This window comes from Myripristis murdjan, chromosome 17 (genome assembly GCF_902150065.1).
Source record: "Myripristis murdjan chromosome 17, fMyrMur1.1, whole genome shotgun sequence".
Taxonomy (NCBI): domain Eukaryota; kingdom Metazoa; phylum Chordata; class Actinopteri; order Holocentriformes; family Holocentridae; genus Myripristis; species Myripristis murdjan.
Genome location: NC_043996.1, coordinates 10,163,317 through 10,179,846, shown reverse-complemented (window position 1 = coordinate 10,179,846; position 16,530 = coordinate 10,163,317). Strand labels below are relative to the sequence as shown.

At 40.5% G+C, this 16,530-nt stretch overlaps 1 protein-coding gene across 1 annotated transcript; it reads left to right on the top strand.

The window, feature by feature from the left end:
* The first annotated feature begins 212 nt into the window (after nt 1-212).
* On the top strand, nt 213-16,247 carry kiss1ra (KISS1 receptor a). The gene is made up of 5 exons (XM_030075385.1): nt 213-459; nt 4,762-4,886; nt 14,016-14,151; nt 14,633-14,871; nt 15,867-16,247. The coding sequence occupies exons 1-5, from the start codon at nt 213-215 to the stop codon at nt 16,245-16,247; spliced, it is 1,128 nt and encodes a 375-aa protein (XP_029931245.1).
* The last annotated feature ends 283 nt before the right edge of the window (nt 16,248-16,530 follow it).

Here is a 16,530-nt window from a genome sequence, read left to right as displayed (position 1 = left end):
TATTCTCCTCTCATACACTCTTCTCTCTTCCATCCCCCCCCCCCTTTTCTCCCCTCTTTTTCTCATCCACTCTCCTCTCTCTCTGCAGCCTATAACATCGTTCTCATCTCATTCTCATCATCATCTTTCACCTGACAGAGCGGCTAAAAAGCCCTCTCTCCTCTTTTGCCTTTCTTCCACCTCCCTCTCATTCCTCCCTCCTTCCCGCCGCGATGTTCTCCTCCGAGGATCTCTGGAACTCCACAGAGCAGCTGTGGATCAACAGCTCCGACCTGAACTCCACTCTGGACAGAGATAGGGACGACGACGAAGGGGAGCAGCACCCCTTCCTCACCGACGCCTGGCTGGTCCCCCTCTTCTTCTCCCTCATCATGCTGGTTGGACTGGTGGGAAACTCTCTGGTCATCTATGTCATTTCCAAACACAGGCAGATGAGGACTGCAACCAACTTCTACATCGGTGAGAACAAGAAGAAAGTTCTTTGTGTTTGTATATCTGATGCTTCCCTGTGTAATGGTCTGATTGGTCTGGGTTGTCATTGTTAAGAGTCTGCCTGAAATAGCTAGAAAAAAGTTTTGTGATAGATACACATGACAAGAAAAATAAAAAGAGCATACAGTATGTTGGAAAAAATGTATTTATAAATCCAGCACTGGGCTACATAACATCATGTATTTCAAATGTTATGGGTTCGGATGTGGCTCATGTTGCATGCAGCTGACTCCCAGCAAACATTTACCTCTCATCTTTATACAAACAGTGGGATCCAGGGACCGCCAGGGGTCCTCAAGGTTTTCCCAAATGTAATTTCACGACTGCATCACTCATCATAGAATGTGCATGTAAAAGCATGATCACAGGTTACACAGGTTTCACTGTTTGACCACTTACAGTACAGACAGTGATTTTACTTTAATCTGAATAACAGCTATAGCTGCAAAATCATCTCTCATCATTTTTATCCCAAGTTCTGTCCAAAAACTTCGGTCGGTTTTAAACCATCGATTCCAGTTCAGGAATCGATGGTTTAAAACATCTCTTTTGTGGGTCCTGGGAAAAGTGTGGGAACCCCTGATGTAGACAGCTTAATAAAATAAAATGTAAGTAACTGATTTTCACTGTGAGAGATAATCATTTTGACTTGCATGATTAGTTAAATCAAGGGCTTAACTGATCGTGTTTATTTTCCAAACCCTGAATGAATTATTCAACTACTGTGTTGCTCATGTCTACTAAATTAGTAAAACCTACATTAATATTAACCAGTAATACTAGTAATCATTTAAACTCCTATAAAACAAACAAACAAACAAACAAAAAAACATTACTTTTAGGTTCCATAACAAAAAAAAAAAAAAAAAAAAAAAAAAACTTGTCATGATTGATGGTCTAGACTTTATCTGGGGAGCAACATTGATCTCTATTATATCAGCCAAACCAAGAAATCAATGGCGCACGTCAATCGTGGCCCTGTAGCATCTCTTAGGGATTCAGTGCACACCGACTTTGAACCAAGGTGGCTGATGGTGGTCGGTGATCTAAATTACGTTTGGCAGACCTGTGATGTCATGAGTCTCTTCAGTAGAATTACAATGTAAAGCTGGAGGATGGGTGAGGAGCAGTCCAAAAAAAAAAAAAAAAAAATCTCTAATTGTGTGAGTGCTGATTTGTGTGTAAGTGGGTGGGGGTGGGGTTACTCATCTGACTTGAAACCCATATATGCCTTCATATATCTTTCCATAGTCAGCCCGCTGTGTGTGTGAGGTGAATTTTCACATGATATACCATAATACCCCCGGGCCACAGCGTAGAGGCGGTTTAATACCCAGCAACATTTGATTAGTGCTCCTCCATCTGCCTGCTGGTTCAACATAAAGGTCTGGCTGTTACAGTGTGATTAGATCAGCTGGAGTAAGAAATTGGAAAAAGTGGGTGGTGTAATTGTCAGCCACACACAGGGAACGGAGAACCAGGGAGTCCCAACTCAGCTTGTAAGACGATCAGGGGGCAAACCTTATCACTACAGCCTCTTGCTGGTGCAAAAACACTTTCTGAGCCTGAGGTTTTTTTTTTTTTTTTTTTGTGCTTTCACATGAGGATGGTTCTTGTAATATCAGGCTGGTAGTATGGATTCACATGAGTATCTAATAATTGTGTATGTGTGTGTGTGTGTGTGTGTGTGTGTGTGTGTGTGGTTTTGTATTAACCGAAAATTGTGATAAGACCAAGGCAGTATTTACATTCTGTTGTTAACCAGTCAATAATTTTAGGCTTGATTTTCAAAAAGCACCCCAGCACACCATCTTTGATGCAATGTCATTTAATTAAGTAAATGTTTTTTAGTGCTTAGATACCTCAATGTTCATTCTGGTTCTGTTTCTTTATATGAAACTTGATTCTTTGCATTAACAATGTATGAGTACTTCTGGTTTGCACTATTATCTACAGTGGAGTTCAATGGGCAAATATGTATCAAAAAGCATCAGTATATGTTAAAATAATATGGTGCACTCTTAAGAGGGCTAAGAAAAGTTTAGTTTCCCCAAAACTGTCATTAAAAAGAATTATATTCTCCAAAATGCTGCAATTTAGGCGTGTTTACACCAAAGAGTCACAGCGAGAAGAGTTGAAACTTGCAAAGAAATGTGCTCTGCAACAGCCTAAAACCTGCCAGTTTACACCAATGAGACTAGACGAGACAGAGTAACTTTTCCACAACAACCATCATCTTTAAAATTTCACCAACTCGGCGTATACTGTGTCAACTCAGGAAAAAGGACAAGCTCTTCCTTGGTATTTCCTGTGGAGGAAGGTTCTTTCTCTTGAAAAGACTGATTTCTCCTGAGGTTACACCCTGAACACCGTGTTATCGTTGTGCTTAAAGATTTATAAGAAGACTTCCCTTGAAAGCAACTTACTGTCTTGCATCCAGACCCAGACACACACAGTCTGTGTCTCCATCGGTGTGGAGGTAAACAAACATTTTCAAACCAGACATCTGCCACTCAACAAGTTTTAGTCACAGAAACGCTATCCGCCGGCTTGTTTCCAGCCGAGATGAGGTAGTTTACACCGCAGCAACTTTTCTCTGCAACATTTTACATCAGTTTCGTCTCATTGTGAATATTCGGTCCAAACTTCAGCTAGCTGCCGAAGAGCGTCTACTGCAGGCACCGATCAGGCACCATGAGAATAAAACAAACCCTTTGCTAGGACAGTTAGGAAACTGTTTCAGGACAAAGTAAGTGTTTACCAGTCAATTTTGTTCTCAGGCAGAGATGTTGCCCCCAGTTTTCGAGAAATTATTATTCATTTTCGAAAATTATTTTTCAGTTCACCAATGGCAGGGATAGGCAACCATGTGCCAAGGAAAGCTGAAAGTCTGATGGTTTTCCTTCCAACCAAAAACTCCACCAGATGAGTTCACTGATTAGTCCCTCCTCTCTGCTTGAAGCTGAGCTGATCAGTGAACTCACCTGGTGGAGTTTTAGGTTGGACTGAAAACCTGCAGACTGTCGGTGCTCCATAGCACACGGTTACCCCTGACCTATGGTCTTAACGTTGTCTGAAGCAATGCACCTAATTAGTTTTCTTTTTTTCATCTTTTTTCAATTAACCAAGAATCACTGGGTCGGCATCACTTTTATTATGGAAAAATCCAAACACACATAATACTGCCTCAGTTTCCTCCACAAGGTGGAGCTGTTAGTAAATTTTAACTGAGTAAATCTAAATTCTAATCCTCTTGTCTTGAATGAGTCTTGAATGAGCTACTGGATATTTGAATTTCCCTTAGGGGATGAATAAAGTCTTATCCATCTATCTATCTCTATCTAAACTGAATGAATCAACCTACATTTTCCTACTTAAATTAGAATCAAAAGAGCTGAGACTATATGTGTAAGTAATTGCAAATGGTACAGCAGTTCACTAACAAGTCAAAATAGCCACCCATTGTCCTACCTTACCTCTTTCATTCAGCATCAGCATCTTCGGAGTGATGGGGGTGGGGGTGACAGGAAGCCCAGATGACTCATAATCGTATTTATATGCAGGGTTGGGGAAGAGACTTTGAAATTGTAGCTCTATAAGCTACAAGCTACTCATAAAAAACAGCTTGAAGCTACTTATCAACTATGGCAACAAATAAATAAATAAAATAAAAACCTCTACAACTGGAAAATAGGAACCTTGTTTGTTTGTTTGTTTTTTTCTCAGGGCTTTTTAATTTTTATTTGGACATCAATCTCAGAGCACCTTAAATGAACCAGGGTGTCATAGTAATGAATGTGGTCAGCTGCGGTGGCAAATTGTTTTATGAATACAAGCATGTGATTTATACTATTGCAGGTTTGTCCGGATGTTGCTTGTTTGAGTAAATGAATAAATGACAAAAACAAATAAGAAGCTACTGGAGTGCAGCGTTCAGGCACAGGCACTCATGTAATCAATGAGTATACATAAATGCATGTGTAATAATGCAGCACGCCCACCTCTTTCTCAGTGTATCAGCCTGGTTATCACTGAGAGGGATGGTGGGATCACACGTATTGCTGAGATTTCCATTTCTCTAATTTACTTGGTTTCTGCATCGTTTTTGGACTAATGTGGTGCCTCTTCTGCCCTGTTTTTATAACCTTGGGAAATGTGCATGATCGTAACTTAGAATTCCTCAGTAAAAGAAACACTGTCTTTTTCCCCAGAGTCACTGCAGATTCTCTTGGAGATCTTTCCTTATGTTTTTTTTTTCTTCCTATGCAGCAAACCTGGCTGCCACTGACATCATTTTCTTGGTGTGCTGTGTCCCCTTCACTGCTACCCTCTATCCTCTCCCCGGATGGATCTTTGGTGACTTCATGTGCAAATTTGTTGCCTTTCTACAGCAGGTAAACTCAGGGTCCTTGGTAAAAGATTCATACAAAAATGTTTTATTCTTTAAACCACTAACAACCACAGATCAGTGTTCTCTTTGCTAAGAATGCACAAGGATTTTTTTGTTGTCTTTTCACAGCAGGTATACTGTAGAATCAACGAAACTGATAAAAATTGCTCAAATCTCCATCTCCACTTTTCAATCCCAGCTTTAATGCAGGTAACGGGACAAAATCACATTTGAGTGGTTTAACAGCAGAGGCATTTCACATATACCCTTTACCCTGCATCAGGCCTACAGGTACCAACATGGGGGGCTGAGTAAAACGCAGGGTTAAACTTATTAATGTAAAGCCTTGGAGGTTTTTCACGTAAAATCTTTGGCAATGCACAGTTGCACCATCAGGGAGAAGACGGCCTTAGCTCACTGCCAAGATCAGCTTATTTAAAGGCAGAAGTTACCTTGAAGACATGGCATGTATAGTGATATGTGGGAGTAAACCGTAGGTCTTTAAAGGGTATGTCACCCTGCACTGTAAATATGCATAATTGGTACCTAGTCCAGAACAGCATGAGAATCCCATTTATGTGCTGTCACTGGGTCTGTGTCACCTTAAATAACTGGAAATATGCCATTGCTCCTGTTCAGTTAATGAGCAGCCTGTCAGCGTCTAGTGAGACTCTGTCCCATATTACAGCTTTTAATTTATTTTCTGAATGGGGAAGTGTTAATTTTGGAGATGGCAAAGGTCCATCATTTTTATTTGGAGACGGGAGAAAAACATGGGCCTCATTCATTATGAAGATGGAGAGGCGTGGAGGAGGATCTGCCAGGTGGACAGAAAAAAAAACATGTTCCTTTTGAAGACATAATGTCTAAATGCACATGACTAATTTAAGAGTAAAAGGGTAAGATATTAGTCTGCGAGGCACACCAAGAACATAGAGAGGCAGGCGGAGACGCTGAAAGCATTTTAATTTTGAATATGTAGACTAGTACCTTTTGAAGCTGTCTTTGTTAAAATGCTAATTCTGAGTTTGCTTTTGAATATGGAAGAGACAATCGCCTGTCAATCATGCCTTTCTTCTTTGCCACTCCAGTCTTTGTGTTTGTGTTTCTCTCTCTGTCTCTTTTGCTTTCTCATATTTTTCTCTAATTTCATCCCTTTTCTGTTTAGAGAAGGACATTCTCCTGATCTCTGAACCCGTGTATATTTCAAAATTTTAGCTTAGCGTTTTAACTATATTAAAGGACCAAAGATCGATTTTTTTTTTTTTCAGGCCTTTATTGCTAGGAGTCTAATCTACTGGCAACAAAGGTGTGAACCACTTTTCAACATCAGTCAGTGAATTGAAAACGGAGATCAGTGCATAAGATGATGGCCAGATTTCTAACCTAACACTTACCTGTAAAATACTTAAAGGGATGGTAAAGTAAGTTATGGATTTTTTTTTTTTTTTTTTTTTTTTTTTTTAAGAAAAGTTTTTTTTTGTCATCATTGACTGTAAAAACCATCATGAAACTATGAGAATCTGAAGTCCTTTCTATGCAGAGACAGGTCTGGCGAGGGAATAAAAAGGTACATGAAAAAATGGATCAATCCACTCTGAGCACCACTTCAGTTTTTATTCTTTTTGCCTCTGTTTGATTTTCCATTACGCTCAACAAATGGTAACAGTCAGTAAGCACAACATGCTTATTTTGTCCTGTACTTGTATGTAAATCCATCATCTTAGCAAGGATTATATTTTATTAATCTAGCCTTTTATTGGAAAAGGCAATCAAAGGCTATCAAAGGATGTCAATCTAATAAGGAGCTTCAGCTAACAATGGTGTCAGTCATACATTTTCACGTCTCGTACTGATGCCAAAGGCAGCCTTCAGCGTTGAGATGACACACACTAGACTGCCTCGCTCTCACGTTCCAGTGTCACATGGTTAGCTTTAGACATAAAAATGACTTGGTTAATGTTGGGGAAATTTGCTTACGGTTAGGAAAAGTTTAGGTTTAGATATAAAAATTGGCTTGGTTTTGGTGAGGTTTAGGCAACAAAATGGAAACTGGACACGGTCTCAGCCACACACAAACGTTTTCACTGGAAAGGGGAGTCAAACCCAGGTCTCACGTGTGAAGGTCCTGTGGCTTACACTTCCATCATCCACTCCACCCACCTCCCTCTGTGGATTTCCTCACTCTTTATACCCACCATCCCCTGCATCTCATGCTGACACAAAAGGGTGCCTTTGGTGTTAGACACAGAAGGGCGGGACTAAACTGAGGTATTTGACATCCTGGGAATGAGAATGAGCTGAACAAACACAAGCACCGCATTTAACGTAGAGAGTGCAATACGCCCCGCCAGGATGGGCAACACCGCATGCACCATTCAGTCTATAAGTGATCACGTAAAAAACAAACCTAAAACCCAAGGAAAGTCAGAATATGTGACCCACACAAGGATACCGACTAGTAGAAGTGGAGCTGTGGGTGAGCACACAAAGCAGTCACAAATGGTCTTGACCACCTGCTGAGTCATCATTATCTGTCCATGGTGCGCCTTTGAAAGTCAGCTCTCATCTTGAGGAGCCACATCTTTCCAGTTATGCCTGTGCATTTATCTTTTCATCCTGGCATTGGTCAAATATGTAGGGAAGACCATCCATCTTGAACAAATACATGCCAAGATGATTGCTGATTGAAACTTCTCTTCACTCCTCTTACTGCGGTGCAAGACAGTGTCTAAGTCATTTTGTTTGCCAGTCGACACTGTGGCTTACAGGTCTGGTGTCTTCACAGTCCTAAAAGTGAATGAGTGCTGACTTCAAAGTGTGGTGGGGGGTGAGAGAGAGACGGGGAGTGCTGGTGTGGTTGAGAGGCTTTTTGATGGAGGTAGGTGTTTAATTCAGACCTCAGAATGTCTCAAGCTGAATGAAAACAAAGCTGGCACACTAATTTAAAAACTGCTCACTAGCAATGAAAGATGTGTCCTAATGTGAATGCTACAATGTGGACTCTCTTCAAGGCTACGTGTGATAAACATTTTTTTTTTTTCAATAGCGCAAAAAAAGTAATTGAACTCCACTGTGGCTTGATTTGGCAGGAAGAACAGAAGGCTGGACTTGTGGCACCAGTGTGTGTCTTTGAATGTATTCAGTGCTTGCTTTGAAGAGAAAAGTGTAGAAAACATGAAATGACGACTATGCTCTAATCTCCTCTGCTTCTTTTTCTCAAGAAAGGGACATAAAAGAAATAAAAATGCACTAACTTACTCATCCTCATGTCAGTTGAAACACTGGTGAAGTTTCTAAATCCACATAAAACAGAGGTAATTTGCAAGCACTGGTTTGTACCACTCTTCTCCAAAACAGGTAAAGCTGTCAAGGTTCTTTAGTGTAACAAAATGGACAAAAAAAAAAAAGGACCATAAAATTATACCAGATTCTGAAGTCCAATGATTGCAGTGCAGGTCCAAAAGTGAGAGGAGAGGAATCAGGAGAGAGGAGTCTTTTCTCATTTCTTTGGATGGAAGGACAGAAGGGCTGATAAAAGTTGGGGACATTGGATCTCGGGCATTTATAGATTTTCAATCAACTTTTGTCAAATCTAATTACAAGATTGAATTAGCTTAGCCTTCCCCGATTCCTTTATTTATTATTTGATTCCTTTATTTATATTTTTCTTTAGTGAAGGGCAGGCATCTGCTCTTGAGACCTAAAACAGAGGACTTCAGACCGCGCATGTTCCAGCATGAAATTGAAAGTTTTAAACAGCATTAATCCCCAAATCAGCTAAGGTACATTTGTTGTTAAAGCGAGATAAACAATTAAAGTGCACGAGAAATAATAATTGAAAAAAATTTAATTATAGGAAAACTATTTCTTTTGAGAAAATAAGGTAGCTTAAGGTAATGTCTGATTAGCAGCCAGTCAGCACTGTCTTACTGGGGTGGTTGACCGATCAGGTGAGAGCAGAGCAGGTTGAGTGCAGCCGGTGCTGAATGTCTTTCAGCTTGTTACTAGGGATGGCACGATACCATTTTTTCCTTGCTGATCCGATTCTGATACTAAATTCTGCCTAAAAGCCGATACCGATCCGATACCAGCGTGCTTCTGCTGTAGCCTACACTACCAACCTTACATGATATGATTGCTGTCAACAGGTTAAACCCTTTGTAAAACATGAAAGAACATACAGAATGAATTCCACAGAACTGTTCTTTTATTATCCAACTTAGTTTGACAGTCTAGACACTCTTAAACCGTTTTGCCAAATGGCTGACATTTTGCAACTTACCATATTGACCCGCATAAAAGACGACCCGGATTTTAAGACGACCCTTCTTTTTCAAGACCCTTTTTTGGAAAAATACTTTTTATATCGACAAAATCTTGTTTGAATAAAAAAGCCACTGGCCGGCATCAGGTAATGGAGTGATGGTGGGAATAGACCTGCTTCTGTCTTTACTGCCTGGGTGCAGTTCATGCAGTGGGGGGTGGTGGAGCCCCTGTTGGTGGGGTCGGTGGAGGCACTGCTGGGGGTAGGACCGGGCTTGGCTTGAGGGGGTCCAGGGCTGGTTGTTGGAAACTGTCCTGCTGCAGTATTTGCTGGGCCTGGTGTGTTGTGTGCTTGGGGACATGGTGGGCTGATCGTGGTGGAGCTCGTCTCGCTGCTGGTCCAGGAAGCGGCATTGTTGGTCTGTTTCTCCTGCGAGGTGAGGGTTGGCGTCTGTGGAGAGAGAGATCTTTCAGCAGACATGATCATATAGACATTTGACATCCAGTTTGGGATTAGGGTCAATGTACACAACGGGCCTCTGGGCACCGTCTTCAGTTAGACTGGCTTTAATCCTGTGGAAGGTGTCGGGGTGGAGGCCTTTTTGGTCACTGCTCTGAGGGACGCTGCCACTCTCCCCTGCTGGCTCCTCAGGTCCTTGGTGGGGATCCCAGCTGCTCCTCTGCAGCTTTACGGCACACTGACCTTTCTCTGACCTTCCCAGAGTTTCAGTCAGAACACCATTTGGCACACGTGATATCTGGTGTCTAAAGAATTACTGTGTCGCTTTTAGTAGCACACAAAGACAGTCTAATAATGACATCAGACGAAGGCACGGATCAAACGGAATGTCACATCTGAGGAAAGGAGGGGGTTTGAACCAAGTGCTTTGGGACTTAGAGACAGAAGATTATCCAACTGAGTTCATGCTACCTCTCTGACTTTCTTGCAGTTTGAAGTTGAGCCAAGCTGGTGCATAATGTTTTTTTTTTTTTTTTTTTTCTGAATATAATGGCAAAGTTATCAATGCAGTGGAAGTGAATGAGGCTCCAGACACCTCAGTTTGAAATTTTTAAGTCAGAAATCACACAGTGGGGTGAATAAGTACACCATTCAGAGCATTTTCAAATCAGGTTGGAGCATGTATTGTACAGTGACTGAGCAATGCATACATTAGTTGTTTGAAAATATATGGTTACTACAGCACCCCCTACTGGCTAGATGCCATCAAGTCTGGCAGGGCGGCTGAAATTTGGTGTCAAATGTGGTGTCACTTGGGCAAAATTTGTGAGAAAAGAAGCATTTTGGACAAAATACAAAAGAACAGGAAATCTCCCCAGGTGTACAATGGGAGTGGCCTACATGGATGGATGCGTCTGGACCCAGGAGATCCAGGAAAAAATCATTTGTGGCTACCCATTTACAGTTCAGGGGTTGTGGGCAAAAATGTAAATCGCAGCACCACCACTGGGCCAACTGGTATAATTTCTGTTGCCTGGGTAAAGGGTGAAATTTCCAACCGATCTGCAAAGTTTGGTCGCTGTAGCTCTTTTGGTTTTCCAGACCCTTTTAGCAGAGAGGAACAGAAAGAAAGAATCCATCATGCAGTGCAGTCTTTACAGCCTTGACTGCATCATGAATGGACTGTGACCTGCAGCTTTACTGTCACAGGTCTTCAACAGCTTCTGCAAATATGATGTGTTATATTTTGCCTTGGTATTGGAGTATGCACATTATCTGTGAAATGTTTTTATATACACTTAGCAAATATGATAATGTCCAACCCTCTGAAACCTGAGCTATTTCATTTGATTTCAAACAAACAAAAAGGACCAAAAAATGTCCCCAAAAACTGATGGGAAAGAACAGAAAAAACACAAGAAGATTATCATAAAATTGCCACAGAATTGTGAAAAATAAAGTAAGTAAATGCATAAATAGCAGACGTTAAGATAAAATTTGAATTTAAAAAATTAAATAAATAAATACATAGAAGACAATTAACAAACAAAAAGCCCAAAAAAGGCTGCCCATGGTCTCTTTCAAATGGTTGTCCAGCATTAGTGATTTTATTTCCCTGGTGTTTACTGTCCAGCCCACATGGCCACACAAGACACAACCACACAACAGTTTGCAGTTTGTATAGAACAAATCCATCCGTAAACTTGGCTATCATGCAAACAAAGTTCACTGTGGATATTACCAGAATCCATCTTTTCTGATGCTTATCTCAGTGTTTCCTAATCATCCCACTAAAGAGTCACGCAGAAATAGAGGTCATTTAGTTATAAAGCACGCTGCCCAGCCCAGCTCATCACATAACTCTCAGTCAAGTGCAAGCCCCTTCCTTTGAGAAGGTATTTTGTATGAAGATAACAAGACGGTCTACAGTGCAGCGGGCTTTCTACAAATTGAAGGATCACGTCGCAGTCATAGCCTGTGCACACTTACCCAGCCAGCAGTGCACTGGCCTGAATATCACCCCTCTGCCTTCATCATATCCTTTGAAACACTGCTCTGAATCCCTGAAGGGTAATGGGTGCTGGCTTCATCACAGATAAGAGAGAAGGAGAGACAAAATTGGATCCTGTTTGGAAAAGAGCACAGAGAGAACTTTTGACCTTTTCTCTCTCTCTCTCTCTCCCTCTCTCTTTTATTTCCACACAGTAAGTGCCAGTATACCTTTATAGAAACTGTGTCTTTGCCTCCTGCAGAATCTCATAACATATTATCACATATACAGTTATGGTCATGTCTCCATGGGTCTAGTGGACACAGCATAGCCCAAAGCCATATGTAAAAAATACATATATTTTTATTCAGTAGGTGAGGTGAGGTTTTTAGATGAGGGCACTGCTGCAGATGAAAACTTCCTATTCTCATGAACTGATACACTGAGCTATTAGTCATTTTTACACTAATGAATATTTTAAAAGGTTTAAGCAAAACAGGGATAAGAGCGAGCATATTAACTCAGTTTTAGCTACACTCCACTGGCTCCCAGCGTCTTTTAGCATGGATTTTAAGGTTCTTGTTTATAAAACTCCTAATGGCTTGAGACCGGCTTACACTGCAGATTGTCTGTCGTTTTATAATCCCTCACAAGCTCTTAGATCTTCTGCTGCCGGATTTTTAAATACAAACAATTATAAGCACAAGAAAATAGGCAGCAAAGCTTTTTTTTTTTACATGCTCCCAAGTTAAAAAGGCTCAAAATTATAGAGTAACCTACCAAGAGCTATGCAGTTTCTGTGAACATTTTTCAAAGTTTTATTTATTTAGTTATTTATTTATTTTTATTTAACTAATTCTCTCGTATTTTATTACTCTTGCTGGTGTTTGTTTTTACTTTCCTTTATATATTTTATTTTATCATCTATGTCTTTTTATTGCCAAATTTTATTGTCTTTCTATTTGGCCCTTGTTTTAATGTGTTGCATTTTTATTTTTCATTTTACTGTAAAGCACTTGGAGCAACATGTATGAAAGGTGCTCTATTAATAAAGTTTATTATTATTATCATTATTATTATTATTATTATTGGTAGTAGTAGTAGTAGTAGCAGTAGCAGTAGTAGTAATATATGAATAATAATAATAATAATAATAATAATAATAATAATAATGATACTAATAATAATTAATATCTTCTCCCACAGCTTAAAAAATAGAAATTAGATTGGATTGTTATGGGCACATCTGTTTGGACTTACATTAGCATTCTGCAAACATGCCTGTGTGTTCAGCTGAATCAAGCATCACTGAACCTAATTATACATTAAATTGAATAATTCATATGTTAATTAAAAATTCTTGACACAAATGCTGCTGCTCTCTGGCCACCCCCCCCCCCCCCCCATCTCATTCCTTTGTATCTACCTCTGCCTCTGCCTCTGCCCGTGAAGCCACCAAAGCTCATCAGTGAAAACCTCAGACATGTTGTGCAGATAATTGGAAATAAAGGCTGTTTCTCTTGAGCACGAGACGGCTGCCTGAGCTGAGCCTGTGCACTTTAATGAGCGGGGAGAGCTGATACATGTAAGGCTGAGTGCACCGTTCACCATCAGAGAGGTCATGACAAACTTCTGTAGCAATTAGACTCCTGCTGCTGGGATCCTCACACACACACACACACACACACACATACACACACACACGCACTCCTCTCACTGCGGCTGCATTATATTATCTTTTCATGCAAAAATGTGTTTATTATTTTATATGAATATTTACTGTATTTATTATTCAATTTTATTGCACATTTAATGTTTGTTCCTCTCAAAGTATTTCCATTTTAGCCACTTTAGAAGTTATGCTTTGATTTTGTAGCACAGCAAATGTGGACAAGCTAATTACAATATTTAGAAGCTTATAATTTTTGTATGAATAAATTTCCATTTTCCATTCCATTTCCAATTGTTAATATAAAAGCTAATGCAAATGTGTATAAAGTTAATATAATATAATATAATATAATATAATATAATATAATATAATATAATATAATATAATATAATATAATATAAGTTTTTATTTTTGCTAGAGTGTGTAAATACCCTGTTTTAGTTGTTTGATGTTTGGTGTTTTGGTTGGTGTTTCTAATTTAAATTGCATTGTTGCAAAGAAAGTGATGAGCTTTATGTTTCCAGAAACAGCAATTTTTTGTTTAAAATTCATGTATTGAAAGTAAAAATGCCTGTCTATTATTTAGCTACATTAATAACTTTTTTCTAAACTAAAATAAACTTTAGAGAAAGAGAAGACAAGAAACAAGTCTAAGCCCAGTGTGATTGCTGCCACAGTCCAGGAGACCCTGCGCTGTGTGGGAAGGTGTGTGTGTGTGAGTGTAACTGTGCTCCCTGCCCCCCAGGTGACGGTGCAGGCCACCTGCATCACTCTGACGGCCATGAGTGGGGACCGCTGCTACGTCACCGTCTACCCTCTCAAATCCCTCCGCCATCGCACCCCGAGAGTCGCCATGATTGTCAGCATCTGCATTTGGATAGGTTTGTTGGGCTTGCTTTATTGAAAACATTTCCTTGGCAGTGGACTCTCACTTGCTCTTTAATTCATTCATTCATCCACTAAAACATTAATTTATTCAATCTTGTTTTAATCAGTCAAACATTTAGTCATGTTTAACCCATTTACTCATGTTTTATTGAAATTATTTTCTTGGCATTGCTACATTTTCATTTGTTTAATCGTTCACTATCACCCATAGAGGGTATTAGAGTGTATTAGTGATTGTCGACATTAATTTCTGTCCATAAAATTAATCATAAATTATGCATGAAACTTAACTTGGTTTCTGCTACTGCAAGTGACATTCAACATAACTAAATGACGCTGACATCTGGAAGTCACACTTCCAGATCCTTCACTATTTAAAAGTGGAGAAAGGGTGTAATCCTGTCACTTATACTCTAAAAACTCTTGCCCATTGTTGCAGACTGCCTCAACTAACCGAGTCATTGTCCCACCCAGGCTCCTTCATCCTGTCCACTCCTATTTTCATGTACCAGCGTATTGAGGAGGGATACTGGTACGGACCACGGCAGTACTGCATGGAGAGATTCCCCTCCAAGACCCACGAGAGGGCCTTCATCCTCTACCAGTTCATAGCTGCCTACCTGCTGCCTGTTCTCACCATCTCCTTCTGCTACACCCTGATGGTGAAGCGGGTGGGTCAGCCGACTGTCGAGCCTGTGGACAACAACTGCCAGGCATGGACAAGCTTTTGTTTTGCTCTGCTTTTCTCCATGTAGACATGATTTGAAATATTAAAGTCCCCCTCCAGTCGTTTAGTAAGCCCCTAAAATAATCTGTGTTCATCAATATTACATATTTAGAAGTTTTTTTCCTCCCTGAAAGTACTACCCTTTTTGTCTTAAATGTAACTCTAAACCTTACCCTCATAAAAAGTGTCCAGATTTATGAAAATGCAAATAGTGTCCACCCACCCACATGCCTGCTGGTAAAAGAGCTCTGTTCACAGGACATGAAAGTCCCATCCTGCAACAGTTGTGAATATTGTGCCATGTTTGGTAGCCTGACCAAGAAAAAAACAGCGAATCTCTTAGTTACACCAATATTGTTAATGTGAAGCAGCCATTCCCTCTTGGTCTTGTCAGTCTTTTGAAAATAAAACACTCAGGTGGGTCAGTTCTGTGTTCACAACCTGCAGAAGTCCTGCCTCATGAGAACGATGCCATATTTGTGCTATATTTCATGATCTAACCATTATTTTTTTTCAGTGAATATCTTAGTTACACTAATATTGTTCATTCTGAGTTGGTCAAGCTGATTTTTTGAAAACAAAACACAACCAGCGGTCCAGCACTGGCACCGTGACCGGGGGAGCTGCTGCTACTGATATGACAGCACCCTGTCAGTCGGTGGGATTGGCTGTCAGATTTGTGACATATCCAATCCAGTTGGTTCAGATTTTAGGGGTGTGCACTCACACCTCGTCCTTCAGTAGAGGATTGACAAAGAGGACAAATACAAGATTTGGACAGATACAAGACAGTACAGTCAAAGTCAGACATTTTAGGTGACATAAACATAGGATAAACATATTTTTGAGTGCAGTGGGACTTTAAGCCTCATTCCTAGTTGTTACAATAAGAACTCTTCTCTTCTCCTCTCTTCTCTTCTCTTCTCTTCTCTTCTCTTCTCTTCTCTTCTCTTCTCTTCTCTTCTCTTCTCTCCTCCACAGGTCAACCTGCTCTCTGAGAGGACGATCAGTATCCGGAGCAAAGTGTCCAAGATGGTGGTCGTGATCGTCCTTCTCTTCACCGTCTGCTGGGGTCCCATCCAGTTCTTTGTCCTCTTCCAGTCCTTCTACCCAAACTATCGGCCCAACTACGCCACCTACAAGATCAAGACATGGGCCAACTGCATGTCCTACGCCAACTCCTCCGTCAACCCCATCGTCTACGGTTTCATGGGAGCCAGCTTCCAAAAGTCCTTCAAGAAGACTTTCCCCTTCCTGTTCAAGCACAAGGTCAGAGACAGCAGCATGGCCTCGCGGACCGCCAACGCTGAGATCAAGTTTGTTGCTGCAGCGGAAGGCAACGATAACAACGGTGGGAACTGAAACTGAAGAGAGACAATATTTATTTTGTGTGGTATTTCTATCTGGAGCAATAAAACGAGAGGACAAAAGCGACAAGAGTGAGAAATGAACTGCATCACCCGTGGGTCCATCGTGTGAGAGACTCAACAGATCAGTTGGAAAGGAGGAAAAGGATGATTTCGAAAGGATACACTGGGTTTGGCAGAAATGTTTTTGTCACATTAATGAATAACATTAATGAACTAATTGATGACACAGTGGAGAAACACAGATTTCAACTAATAATGTGCCAAATGTGTTGGCA